The 14606-nt window shown below is 48.2% G+C and overlaps 4 protein-coding genes across 4 annotated transcripts; all 4 read left to right on the forward strand.

Annotated features, from left to right (window-relative positions):
- Positions 1-1064: 1064 nt before the first annotated feature.
- On the forward strand, positions 1065-5465 carry Pmar_PMAR001809 (hypothetical protein; the record flags this gene model as incomplete). Its single annotated transcript, XM_002771202.1, has 1 exon — positions 1065-5465. One exon carries the CDS (start codon positions 1065-1067, stop codon positions 5463-5465), a length of 4401 nt encoding a protein of 1466 aa, XP_002771248.1.
- Positions 5466-5913: 448 nt separating this feature from the next.
- Positions 5914-6210, forward strand: Pmar_PMAR001810 (hypothetical protein; the record flags this gene model as incomplete). The annotated part of the gene is made up of 2 exons (XM_002771203.1): positions 5914-6072; positions 6178-6210. The coding sequence occupies 2 exons, from the start codon at positions 5914-5916 to the stop codon at positions 6208-6210; spliced, it is 192 nt and encodes a 63-aa protein (XP_002771249.1).
- A 184-nt stretch (positions 6211-6394) lies between these two features.
- Positions 6395-7471, forward strand: Pmar_PMAR001811 (hypothetical protein; the record flags this gene model as incomplete). Its single annotated transcript, XM_002771204.1, has 1 exon — positions 6395-7471. One exon carries the CDS (start codon positions 6395-6397, stop codon positions 7469-7471), a length of 1077 nt encoding a protein of 358 aa, XP_002771250.1.
- Positions 7472-9382: 1911 nt separating this feature from the next.
- Positions 9383-11269, forward strand: Pmar_PMAR001812 (hypothetical protein; the record flags this gene model as incomplete). The annotated part of the gene is made up of 1 exon (XM_002771205.1): positions 9383-11269. One exon carries the CDS (start codon positions 9383-9385, stop codon positions 11267-11269), a length of 1887 nt encoding a protein of 628 aa, XP_002771251.1.
- Between the last annotated feature and the right edge of the window lie 3337 nt (positions 11270-14606).

Consider the following 14606-nt stretch of genomic DNA (forward strand, 5'->3'; position numbering starts at 1 on the left):
GACGTCCATCTGCCAGTTGGGGATGACTATTCTCTAGGACCCAGATTGTAGAATGTCAACAAGTAGGGTGTAATTAAGCAGCTGCAAACTACAAGCAGACAACCGAACTAACTACAAGCTATCACACCGTATGTTCGGAGACAGCATGCATCTGCAACTGTGCTCGATGAATCGACATCAACCTTGATTATTTGGTTCCTGTCGTTACTAGCAAGAGAGTCCGGTTGGCTATTTCACTTGGTTTTGTGTCACGCCTACTTCGACTATCTATCCCACCTACCCTGTATAACGATTTCACACTGCCAGATGGGGGTGAATCGTTATATCAGGAAGGGCGTAGAAAGCCTCTACTACTCAGAAGCGCTTGGTTTTGCGCTAGTTCTTGGTTTTGACTCTGGGTACTACGCTCTCTACGTCACGTCGAGCATTGCCTTACTAGTAGCGTCTTGCGCCTTGATGATTTGGCAACGGGCGTCGTTCTTGATTTTGATTACTAGTTCGGCTTTGGTTTTTACCTCCCTACTCCATCATATTGGTGACGCTCTTATTCATGGTATTGGTCTAACCGATGGTTAAATTCTGCGCCAAACCTGGTTACTAGCGTTCGGTCTTGGTTTTGACTACTAATATGATGGCTCTCTATGACTTTTCTGGTTCTGCATCTACCCGTGGTTGATTGTCACTATCTCGATGATCCTATTGGTCCTACTACGGCTACTTGCATTTCCCAGACTAGTCTATTGGCGTGGGTTAGTCAGTCCGTTGACTCACGTAACAGTGATCTTGGTTTTGATCACTATTGGCCTTGGATTTGGCCAGTTGTCTAGCCTTGGTTTTGGCGACGACATAACTACCACTGCTTGGTTTTGCTCGGTAGTCTTGACCTTGATTTTGGTCACCCTTTATGGCCTTGGTTTTGGCCAATCTATTCATGGTTGTATATATATTTACTACGATAAGAACCTGAGCTATGGTGTGCCTTGTTGTCATCCTCTGTACTATTGCCCCTTGTGTTGGCAAGCGAAGGTGACCTAGTCTCAGCGTTCCTTACTTATCATTAAGTAATGCCCACTACTAACAACTCCGACTGCGACGACCATGGTGCTGACAACTATGATCCGCATGTCGATCAGGATGCCCACGACGACGCTAATACGCAACAGGAAACCGGCGTTCACATTCAGACCGACGACTACCACCCACCAACCTATGGCCCATGGCCACTGCAAAATCGTGGTAGACCAAATTCTTCGGATACTATTGGAGGTGCCTACCAGGGTAGATTGTTGGGTCAACAACTTATCGACCCTACTGTTATCAATGAGGACAACTACTATCGTCAACGCCGTCCCCCTCCACAACGCCGTTCTGATGGGATTAATGCTGAAGAAGTGAAGGCATTCCCACCTAACTATCGTGGCCAACCGCCTATTACTAGCGACCCACGTCTAGTACCTCTACAATCCTATCACCTCCCATCTGGAGACTACAATAGTCAGTTTGCACCCCCTTGTGCAACTAACTACCCATCGCCTTATGGAAATATTTCGTATGGTCAATTCGACTACCGTGGCCAACCCCACAACCCCAACTATGTACCCCAACCTCAACATCCTACTCCGGTTGGACACCCTTATCCCCAGTATGCTAATGCATCATACTACTCTGCTAATCCTTATAACAATGTACCACCACCACTACTCCAAGCCCCCGGTATGTTCTATGTCCCTAGAAAGAGGGCCAACTGTCACTACGGTTGGTGCGAAGGGTGTAATGATTATAGCTGCTCTAACCAGATCACTATCAAAGACTATGACTCAGCTGAGCGGGTTGTCTCCGGCCTCAAGCCGAATACTATATTTAGGGGAGCTGAAGACTACCGCTCTGGCACAGCTTTCATCGAAGAGATGAATATTCAAACTGAAGGTCATCCCGATGTAGTGCGCTACTTATGGCTGAAGCGCTATACTACTAGATATGTTTGGAAACTGATTACTGACTCAATTCAGCCTCCTACTAGATGTCACCGTGCCTATCCGCTCCAGCTGGCCCAACTATTACAAAGACTACATTTCCACTATGACTCACTCGATCATGCTCAACGGGTTGGTGATGAGTTGGCACGCTGTACTCAAGGAGATCGGTCGGTATATCAGTTCATCCGTAAACTGGAAACTATGGCTTCAGAACTACACGATCTCGGTGCCCCAGTTCCCTACCGTGACTTGAAGGTCAAACTACACAAAGGTCTAAGGTCCATGATGCTCCGTCAACGACTGGACGTTGACCTTATGAATGACTACATGTCCTTCGAGCATTTCCGAGACCGTGCTCTACTACATCATAAACAGCTTATTAACTATTATGGTGTCAACTATGATCTTGGGAAAAACAATACTACTACTGGTACTGGTCAATCTAATCCTAAGACCCTCCCCTACACTGAACCCCGTAAGTTGCGAAAAGATTCTGTTGATTCACGACGAGGCCGCCCCAAAACTACGAGAGAATATACTCCAAGGAGCTCTACTAGCCGAGATCGCTCGTATCAAGGAAGGAAAACTTCGGTTAACTACGTCGACTGTGATGATGATGCTGAAAGTGACTACTCTATTAAACACTTGTTAGCAATTCAACGAGATGTCACTGGCTTCACGTGCTTCCGCTGTACTAAAGAGGGCCACTCCGCTAAGAACTGCCCGGAATCACTACCGGCCAATATGACTACTCGTTGTAAAATATGTGGTAACCCTGCTCACACTACGGATGCTTGTCGCATCAATACTGATCACCTACTCTGTCATCGGTGCAACAATCCTGGACACCTAGCCTACGTGTGTGGGGCTAAACTACCTGCTCCTACCCCATCAACTACTACAAGACCTATGGCTGGTAAAGAAAAAGGGCTGAGACCAACAGGAAAAGCTAATACTAATGTCCATGCTACCTTTCTCAACGACGGATCCAATCAGGATGGACACTACTGCTATACACTACACCGCTCACAAACTAGGCCCCCCACTCCTGATCCTCGAGTACGACGTCGAGAAGGTATGATGACTGGATTCATCACAATCGAGGACACTGAGGTTACTGCTATCTATGACACCGGCGCCGATGTATCGATCATTACTAGCGATTGCCTTAACTACGTTGCCCCCGATGCGGATCTCGACACTAATGTCCCTAACGTTCTCAGTGCGGCAAATGGTGGTAGCTTAGATACTATCGGTACGGTGGAACTACGTGTATCTACAACCAGAGTGTCTAGCATTCACACCTTCCTCGTCACTACGGTACCATTGAACCATCCAGTTATTCTCGGATGTCCAACTATGTCCCGGTTAAGGACTCGTATTACTATATCACCTACTGGTTATCACATTGAAACCAACTACACCACTAGGCCTGTTGGTAACAACGTTAAGTTCAACGACTCTATAGAACATATCTCTCAACCTGTCGAAGATGAGGACCCTCTGGAGGACAACTCAAACGAGCAACTGAGAGATGACTATTCTAATAAATACGACTATATAGAGAACTACAAGGTTAACTACATCAACCAACTGTGTTACCAAGAAGGTCTCGTCCCCTACGAGAATGTCGACACTGCAACTATGGATCCTGGTATCCCTATCACAACCAATACAATCAATGTTCAACCATTGATTCGTGGCCAAGGCCCATCCAACAATGAGAGGAACGAGACTAAGGCTGCTACTGACTTTGGTAAACACTCACCACCCCCCAAACTGGACGTGCTCGACTACATCCAAGGAACTGGTGACCAGGTTGATTACAATAGAGAAGATGAGGACCCTGTGGAGGATGACTCTGGCGACTTACTAGATGACGAACTTCGGATTCTCGATAACCTCCCACCTTGGGAAGTACTACAGAGAGATTGGTCACTTGATGAAACGGCTCCACTGGGACGTGTTATAGTTCGAGCCTTGTGGAAGACCGAAGCTAGACCTCCGATGAACTACCGTCAAGCTGCCCAACGTGGTGCACGGTCTACTAGTCGCTTGACTACTACACAACGTGAGGCATTTGAAACCACGTTAAACACTTACGTTGACCGTGGATTCTGTGCCGTGGTACAACATAACAACCTCACTAACTACGAGAAGAGTCCGGTGTTCGACGATTGTCAGACGGCCTGGGACAAACTCACTAAGGGTACGTCTTATGAGGGCACTACAGTTATGAAGCCCAAGCACTTCACACCGGCCCATACTGTGTTTAGAGATCAACACCCTACTACACCCTGCCGGATAGTGTTAGACTACCGAGTGTTGAACACATTCCTACTACGAGGTGGCCGGTCCCAACATGACCTACAAGGCACTCTACTACAAGTCCGTGGTTTCAAGTATTTCGTGGCCTCGGACATTTCCAAAGCCTTCTGTGAAATGAAGTCCTCACTATACGACTTGGCTTATACTAACTACACGTGTATTGGTAACTACACTATATTATGGGGTAGTGTGGCTTTCGGCACTAACAGCGCTCCTAATTTTTTGGAGTGCAGTATGCACGATATCACACTAGAAGCTGAGTCACTCGGACAAGTGGGTTCTACGCTAACTACTGGTCCCCTGGTTGATCCCTCACTATACAACAATGAGACCCTTGAGGAAATCCTTTTACGTCCGAGCCAAGATGCTTATGACTACATTAGGACTGGCCCTGCTATACCACTCAAGCTGGTACTATTAAAGTACGTAGACGATTTGTTCAACGGTGGTGACTCTATCGAACTAGCTGAGACATCCAATGACTTCTCACTCCATCTACTAGGTGGTCATGGATTTAAATGTGACGCTGTTAAAAATGTCGTATCTTGGACTAACTCCACTCAGGAGAACGATACCAGGAAGTCACTACTTGGATACCACTATAACGATGAGAAGCTCTATGTTGTTTACTCTGGAGAGTTCCCTGACGGTCCTACTACCAAACGTGAAGCGTGCTCTGCTCTGTCGTCTCTCTACGACCCGCTTGGACTACTTATCGAATATGACCTGAAAGGACGACTTATCTGGAGACGTATTTGTGAAAGGTGTAAGCTATGGACCGATACTATCGATACTAACGTGGCCAACGACATCAAGGATTGGATTACCGAGTGTACGGTGGCCACAACTATCGGCATCCCCCGATATATAGGTGTCAACCATCAACCACTACTAGTATCAACCGATGCGTCTTGTGATCTATGGGGTGTAGATATCCGCTGTGCTGATACTACAACTGTGTCACCAAGACTACTCAGCCGTGGTGGTGTATTTCCTAAGGGCCAAGTTAAGTGGACTATTCCCCGGAAGGAGCTGGTTGCACTCTATAAGGGACTACAACTACTCAAGGCTATGTCCCCGTACTTAATGTCCCGTTGGGGAAAGATTCGGGTTGCTTACCTGGATCGTGGATCACTGATCCACGATCGAGGATCGAGCTGATCCAGGATCAGCATTCACGTCTTCCGAATTTGCTGACACTCTCCGGGAGGAGGGCATTGAGCTGAGGTACCACGCCGCCAGAGCGCCGTGGGAAACCCCAGTCGAGCGATCTCATGCAGTTGGCCTGCGGATTCTAAGGCTCAATTATACCCCCCAACAGTTGGCGAGGTCATCCGATCAGGACTTGAATCGAATTTATGATCATGTATCCCTTCTGATGAATAGTATTCCCATATGCGTCCACTCAGCAGGTCCGGATGATCAGGATGTGATAACTGCAGATCGGCTAGCCCTCGGATATACCCGCTCTACCGGAATTTTACTGCCTATGATTGAGTCCGAATCTATAGCAAATGTCCATATCGACCGCCCTCGTGCGGTGGATAGCATTCGCCGCACTTTTCTTCAACATCATTGGCAATTGTTACGTGATCGATGTGCTAAAGCCATGGGCAAGAAGCGAGGTGTTGATACCCCTCCTCTTGCTCCAGGTACTACTGTCCTAGTCCGTGTAGCCCAGCGTAATAAGCTGGACGTTGGCGTTCGTATCGGTCACATTGTTGATGTTATTAACCCTTCTCATGATGGATATGTTAGGCGTTACAAGGTGCGCTTTCTATCTGGCACCTTGAGTGAAGAATCGCACGTTAATGTGATTCCAACATCGGTTCATAGTGCCGAGCACTGTTTGCTCGGCAGGGGGGCATGTTAGAGGAATGTTGAGGGCAACTTTTTAGTCCTTTAAGTTTATAGTGATCTGCCAAGGCCTGCTACCTCCTGCTACCTTTGTTGTTTGTGCGTTTGCGTCTGCGTGCCAACTTGCACGTGTACACAGCTGTGGTATCAGACTCATTGTAGCACGATCCACATTGTAGAGATCGGTATCAGTAGCCATCTTGGCTCAAGTTCTGCCTTGTTGGGTTCAGTCAATGTCCACCAACCCTCAAGCGAGCGGACTACCTGGCGTTAACATGGCGACAGCGGCATTTGGCAAAGCAACTCTGCCCACCCTTGGCAGCCGCGTCGACCTTGCCCATCATATCCACATCGTCGACAACTGTTTGCTAGAGTGTGGCCTGGCAACGTTGGATACTGAGGGTAAAGTGTGCATCAAGCCCCAGAGCAAGTACGTAGCAATGTCTCGCATACTAACCAGTCTATCAACGGTTAAAGAAGTTGCGGCGTCTGCTCAACGTGCGGCTACTCGGTTCGATTACGACTGGGTTTCGGTGAAACGGCTCCTTACTCGCCAGTATTGTAAAAAGGAGACTCTCAAGGCCGAGTACTCATCCCAATTAACGAAGCTAAGGCTTATTTCCGAGTCCGATGACCCCGAGCCATTCATTGAAAAAGCTACTGAGTGCTTCGCCCTGTGCCAGCGTGCGTTCGACGACGATAGGAGTGAACGGCGAGCTTTCATTCGCGCACTCTGCAATCGACTTCCTCACGACTGTGTCCTCTCAATTCTGAGGTCGGTCCAGAGCGCCCTCCTCGCGAAGGGGCTCAGCGATGGAGACACGGAATGGGAGACATCGATCGCTTTCGATGATTTCGACCTAGCTGCTCGCGAAGAGGCCGACGCGCCACCGGTTACAGCCATAACCTTTTGTTCAGCGCTGAGGAGCTCATGTGGTCTCGCTCGTGAAGCAAGGTTACTGACGAGTTCACCCCAGGTGAAAACAGACGCTATTAAAGCAATTCGTGAAGCAGGAGACCACCCCCAGCGACGTCCGAAGTTCTCTGAGAAGTTCCCTTTCGTGGTCTATGTCAGTGGATCCCTTGTAGACGATCGGGATAAATTCCCTAAGTATATCGCTACGGTCAAGCCTACTGACTCCTTGCGCACGAAAAACAAGCGGGGGAAACCATATGCTCTTCTGGGATTCGCTACGGAGGAAGCAGGGTCGTCGGCGCTGGCAGACCTTCAAGCTGATCGTGGGTTAGGCCTCGTGGTTCGTCAATTCCAAACCGATCCGCCAAAAAACGGATCGGGGCCCCGTCAGTAGCTCAAGGCGGGGCCAGTTATTCGTCTTATGCTAACCGATCTTTTGCTTTTTCGCCGTGTGTGAGGGTTTCTGCCTCTCCCCCCTCACGCAGGACTGTACCAATTTCTGTACTATCTAATGATCGTCCATCAATTGATTCTCTAGCACAACCAGCGTTTTCGTCTGTATTATCGTCGTCTCCAATATCTGTCGAGACTACCCAAAAGGCAACCTTGCCTGGGGATGAACCTACTTTTAGCCAGTTAATCGCTAGTGCTCACACCCTGGAAGACTCCCTTCATTGGGTACCTAACCGAAGTCCCGCCCTCTCGGAACTCACCCTGAAGATCCGCATAGGCGAGAGTGATGTCAATCGAGCACTAGTCGATAGCGGAGCCGGATTCAGTTACTTGATCGCTAGGGATCCAGGCTCACTGGCAGGTCTCGAAGGTCATGCTTCCCCGCGACGTGTTCTGCAATCCGTCCGCTTAGCAGATGGCTCTCTGTATCATGTGAATACCATATATGATGTATCTCTACGAGTCTATGACGTTAATGCTCACCCAGTCATAGACACGGTGGTGCCTCTACGTCTTCTCGTGGCTCCGGCCGCGCGCCCGCAGATTCTCATAGGTCGTGATCTCATTGAGCGCTGGGGTTTATGCATTAAAGGGGCCACTCAAATCGTGAGCAGGTGCGGTGAAGTCCTTTATCAACGACCTTACGACGAGAAGCAATCTGCTACCCTAAGCCATGCCCCAGTGTTAGCTAATGTATCTGAGGATGATCGGCAAGATCCCTCTGCACCTCAGACACTCGCGGGGTACCAACCCGACCCTAATGGCGAGGAGTTTATTCCTGTCATCGAGGACGAGCTCCGTGATGACCTAGATGCATGGCTGCTGGATCTTGTTGAGGTCGGTGTGCGACAGTTCGGCCCGGGAGTAGAGGGTCCGTATCGCATGCAACTGCTCCCCATGGCGGCGGGAGACACTCGCGATACACCCTTACAGAAATTCTACTTCCGCTTCTCCCTTCCTACCCGTTCGCAGTTACTACAAGCCTCACCAAGCACCTTTGGACTCACTAGCCCCTGTCCTCGAAGCCCGTCAAGTACGACTTTTGTGTGATAGTGAGATCACAATCTATCGACTCCGACGGCCTGCTAATGACAAACGACTACCAGTGGTTGAACGACGACGACTTGTTGAGATCCGTAAACTCTGTAAGGAGTTAGATGTCATAGTACTACACGTCCCATCGGCATTGAACTACGCCGATAGTATCTCACGTGCTAGGACTACTAATGATATCATCGGCAGCGAAGTCCTCAATTCCCTAACTACGGCTAAGGTCATCTACGACTACCGATGTCAAGACGACGTGTTCGAGGAGGATTCTACCATGGTTACTAGCTCGACGGTTGCATCGGCAGTACTAACTATCAACGAAGATGGTATCGATTTACCCGAGGTCAATCCACTGCCAGATGAACAACAAGAAGAACTAAACGATCTTATGAACTACGCCAAACCCTCAGACAGGATAGCCGATGGGTTATTGGAAGACTCTCGCTTCACTATGTCAGTCGCACGGTGTGTAATTCGTTCTCAACAAGAGGATCAAGATATCAGTGCCTTGAAGACCATCCTCCGAGGCGAGACTACGATACCCCTCTATGGTGTACGGGCTACTAGGCTACAGCGACTCGCTAAGGTATGCTTCCTGGATGACGAAGGTCTTGTCCGCCGTTACCCAGAACCGCACCGACTAACTCAACCTCATAACGAGAAGGGTGTATTATGCCTTGGGAGAAGTTTATATTCCGCGTTCTTGGTTCGGGTATTGGGTACTATATTTCACTACCTATATGGCCATCTAGGCGCTGAGCGAGTCCACATCCTTCTTCGACGAGACTATTGGCGAGATTCTATGTTCAAGTTGGTGCGGTTGACTATCGGCTCCTGCATCCCGTGTCTTAAGGCAAGAGCCACAAGGCAACACAACTACCTAGTCACTCAAGTCCAAACTCTACTGACTGAGGCTCTTTGGCAACTGGTTGGTATAGATATCGCCGGACCATATGACCGACGACCGACTACAGCCTCAGTCACTCCTACCAGCATTGATGAGGCCGACAAGGACCACTACATACTTTTGGTACACGACTACGTTAGTGGCTTCACTGTTGGACGTCCTATGCGTAATTGCAAGGCTGAGACTGTCGCTAACACACTAGACAGTGTCTTCTTGGAACATGGTAGCCCTGCCGTACTACTTACGGATCATGATCGTACTATCCTATCTAGTAAGGCTGTAAAGCTGATACTAGCACGACATGGTACCAGGCACTATGTGCTCCCGAGTTATTCATACTATCTGGGATTTTGGGAAAGAGCGCACAAAGACTTCGTGGAGGTTACCCGTGCACTACAAGCAGGCAGACCCATAACTGGCCCCGATGCTCGTACTAGTGTTATGGAGAATGCTTATATCGCTGACTACTTGGTAGCTGTACGAGCCTACAATCATACACCCAGGCTCTGGGCTAATGCGACTCCGTTCGAGCTGCATTATGGATACACTGGGCGACTCCCTGGACAACACCCCGAACTAGATGACTCTATCGATTGGGATACCCTCAACCTACGGTACTCTACTACGGATATAGTTGACTTTGTCCACAAAAACGTCCCCCTGCTCACAGAGGCCCGTGAGAAGATGAAGACTACCCTCGGTGAGTATTTGGAACTATGGCGTATTAAACAACAGCATCATCTCCAACGCTATGCCACCGAGAGCCCCAATGACTATGAGCCCAAATTGTTTGACTTGATCTTCACAGCTAAAAAGACCGACAGCAGCATTGGTAACCACCTTCGAAGCTGCTGGAGTGGTCCGTATACTATCGTCCAACTACAAGGCTCGTCCATGGTTAAGGCTATACATGGTATACTACTGGAAGGCATTGGCGGTGTAGAAGCAGACGAAGACCGAACTACGGCGAAGATCCCACGCATATATGGAGCCTCGGAGTCTTACTCACTCAAGAACGTGGTACACGCTAGTGCATTGCAGTCGGTCATAATTAACTATTACCACCAATCGCAACGAGCCTATATCGACTCGGATGGTACATTACGTACTATGAGGTTGACTACACCTTCCCAACCTGATGATGCTATGCGAGTTGCCAGAGCTCGAGACCAGACTGCACTACGTCATATGCGGACGACATCTACGTCACCACTACAGGAGGGAGATGCCTCGGACGGACAGCCTACTACACCAGATGTCTCAACCCCATGCGTGGACGAAGGCCTCAGTGGAGTTGAGAATGATGATTATGAAGACAGCTCAAGAAGTTCTCGTACTAGTTGGTTGACTCCGCCAACTCATACTGCCACACGAGGTGATTCTGTTGTACTGAGCGAGCCGCCCGAGACCAATTACGACGAAGTCTCGATAGACCGACTACGAAACCATTGTGGGATATCGGGTAGGCCTCTCTTCGGTAAATTTATGAATACTATACCTACCGTGCAGTCAGTTGTGATAAGCACTACTGCACCTCATATTGGTTTAGCGAGGGTAATTGACGACTCCATCGGGGGCGATTATATAAAGCTACAAGCTCTGAGTATGGTTGAAAAAGACGGTATCATCACTACCCCCGAGATTGAGGAGATCGACCCATTTAACGTAGACTATCATTCTGTCGTCTATGTGAGACCTACGGCTTCAACGTGGACTAGGACTCGAGGCAAGCAACTAAGGGAACTGCTGACCGACATTGCCTCCTTCTTACCTCTGGCCTAATTGGGTAATCGTTACACTAGTGTCTACTTGTAGCTCTGAGTGACGTGCGACCCCCACTATCTTTGCTGTTACCCTTATTATTCTCATCGCTATCTGGTGAAGTAGATACTACTATGACTAACTAGATAATGATAGTGATTTCTGCGAGATTAGACTAGACTATTCTGATGACCATCTTTTGCTTTTTCGTATTTGCTATTATTAATTTGATAATTGGTTGGTACTGTAACTATTTTGGGTGCTAATACTTCTAGTACTGCTTGCATTACTAGTGTATTAGCGTGGCCAATGCGCGGCCCTGCGTGCCGCGGGTTGCGACCGCCCGGAATAGGCGGGCGAGACTGCCAGCCGTTTCATGTGGACTACAACGATTGGACTGTGATTGTTCCTTGGAATTACTAGCTCTTGATCCTTGATCCTAGTACTACTAGTTCTTGAGTCTCGACTCTAGTTTTCCGGTGTCTGCCACAGACTCTGTGATCGTGACTAGTTCGGCTACTACTAGTTCTTGAGCCACTACTATCAGGACCAGTGATTACTATTGCTCAAGCTATTGGAGTGTGCCTTTGAGTTCGACTAGCGGTTTTGGTCTACTCGGATTCAGTTCTCTCGCGGCCCATCTGCTGCTCATACTGCTGTACTAAGCTCCCTTGCCCGCCGGGCCGCGCAAGGCACGCGATCAAGAATCACGGCGGAGCGATGCTGCTTCGCTCCGTTTGTTGCGCATATTCGAAAGATAGAATTTAGTAAGTTGCATTGTAGTTAGGTTGCCAAATGTCTGACGCTTCTTGCGAGATAAAAATATACTTCGCTTCTATTTTCTTCGACGAAAACAATGGAACCCAAAAGATACTCAGGGGAAATATTGGCGGCAACGACGTTGCCAGGCGACAGCGTGAGCAGTGGGAGAAAATTACGATCGACATCAACTCGTTGTTCGGGGTAAACTACACTACCAAAAATTTCAAGCCGATGAAGGAGGATATGACACGGGGTAGTCTGGTATATTCCTCCATCCGCCTTCCTTCATCCAAGCCTTAGATAGACGAAGACTGCGTGCGAATGTATGGATCTCCTTAGTATGCATTTTCAAGGGAATCTTCGTGCCACGAAGTGTGTAGCATTTTGGAGGGATCAGGATCACGGATCACGAGTAATGTAACATAGCAAAAAAGCCCCGTTACAGGATCACGGCATTTTAACACGTAAAGTACCACTGATCCATAAACTGATCCTTTTCATGGATCAGAAGCTTGATCCAATATTTGATCTGGATCAGAGGGTGATCCCTCGGGACCGAATGGATCACGGATCAACGAAATTTCTCAATTCGTCTGAGAATTTCTCAACCCCTTGATCTTTGGATCACGGATCAAGTTTTTTCTCAAGAATCATAGATCAGGATCAAAAATGAGGTTCACGCGAGATCCAGATCACAGATCACGGATCAGTATCAAAGTTCATGGATCGAGATCAACGGTCAAGGATCAGCATCAAAGATCACGGATCGAGATCAAGAATGCAGTCATATGCGCATGATGATGGAAGGATCAGATTTTTGAGAAAAATCATCCGTCCATTGATTCTCATTAGTGCTATCAAGTCACTGGTTCCGGATCATTACTGAAGTGGTCAAGCTCTGCACTAATGTTTGTACCATGAAACCTTCTAGTCCAACTACAGTGTGGTGTAGTATTTATACCAACTGTACAGGCATTCAACGCTGAGGACAGCTATGGATAGTCTATCAGTACTGTGTATGATGCTGTACGCATAATTGCTGACTGGTGCTATCGATGATATTAATGAGTGCTATTATTTGGTGTATGATTCTCGAGTAATTGACCTCACTCAGTCCATGCTACTGATGTGAATCACTGCATCATCTTCAAATGCAGATACGTACTCAGACTCAAGAACTATGCCAAGTTTCCACCAAAGATACACTGATTCCGTTACGGGGGTATTGCCCACCGGCACTGTGCCGGCGGCACGTGGAGGTGATGCCGATGCGGGAACCAAAGTCAAGAGCACTTTCAACTTCGCATTATCCATAAACGCCTATCGTACTGATAATTTCCAATAGTCACCTTGCCTCATGGAGCAGCCTTTATCCTCAAAATGTAGCACATTCATGTGACAGCGATATTGATACCCATGTTGTGCAACTTGGCACTTGTAGCCGACGTGACGTGAAAGAAAGGATCCTTTTTGAGCGGTTGGCCTGGCTTTAGCTACAGGAAAATCGATCAATTCACGTGTGCAGGCAAACTTGCACACATCCTTGTGCCGCACACAAGTTGTGCGTCACCTTCACGCACAAATCACAGCAACCTGACGATGCGGTCATCTTTCCCAGATGACTCAGCGAAAGAAAATTGATTTGAGACAGAAATAGCTGATGATAGTATCAGATAACCATGCCATCCATGGATGTAAAAAGCATGCATAGAGAGCATGTGGAGACATTGTCTTCGAGACAATGATGAACAAGATACTCGTGACACGATGCAGCGAGGCTAGCAAAATGGGAAATCTGAGGCCCGAACACTTAGGGTCGCAGATCACCAATTTTCGAGAAACGCGCAGTGTTGTATATATCTCAACTGAAACACAGAGAGAAGAATTATAGGCCAAATAAGTCCCCGAATGAGTCAAGGATCGAACGCACGATCTTGAACATTTCTACTCCTGATCGCGATCATACTCAGCTCTGACTAATACTCAAACGTGCGCTGATGCTGGGTCGTTCTTGCGAGAAACGCACTGACTGAGATTCGAACCTGGAGTCTGTCCTTACACCAAATATAGATGGGCAGCGTAACGTTTTCTTACGGTTTACGTTACAGTGTGCGTAACGTAAGTAGTTTACGGTTACGGCAAAGCCTTACGACTTTACGGTTGGTGTTGAACTGCTATTTTGGAGTTGTGGCGGAAACATTCGCTGAAATGCACTCCACGATAGCTCAAATAGTTCTTAAACTCATTTCTTATGGCTCGGATTCAACCGAACCGCTGAGAGAGTAACATTTGGTTTCGCATTTACCACGCGTCTCCTTTGCAAATTTCACCCGTCATACTCCCAGGCTGGCCCGGAACTGCCAAGCCGGCTTTGCCTACCGATGCGCATTCACCCGAAATAGATTTAGGCGACTTGAATGACCAATCCTCGTTTCGTCCTCTGCATCTCCGTAAGACCCGTTACGGTGCCGTAACTTTACGATACGGGGCTTGAATGGTAACCGTAAAAGTGAGCCGTAACGGTCCGTAACGTGATTCTGCCCATCTATAGCACCAAATCACCGCCGGTGACATACCGACGTGCGCCGCGCTGCGC

This window comes from Perkinsus marinus (assembly GCF_000006405.1).
Source record: "Perkinsus marinus ATCC 50983 genomic scaffold scf_1104296963318, whole genome shotgun sequence".
NCBI lineage: Eukaryota > Perkinsozoa > Perkinsida > Perkinsidae > Perkinsus > Perkinsus marinus.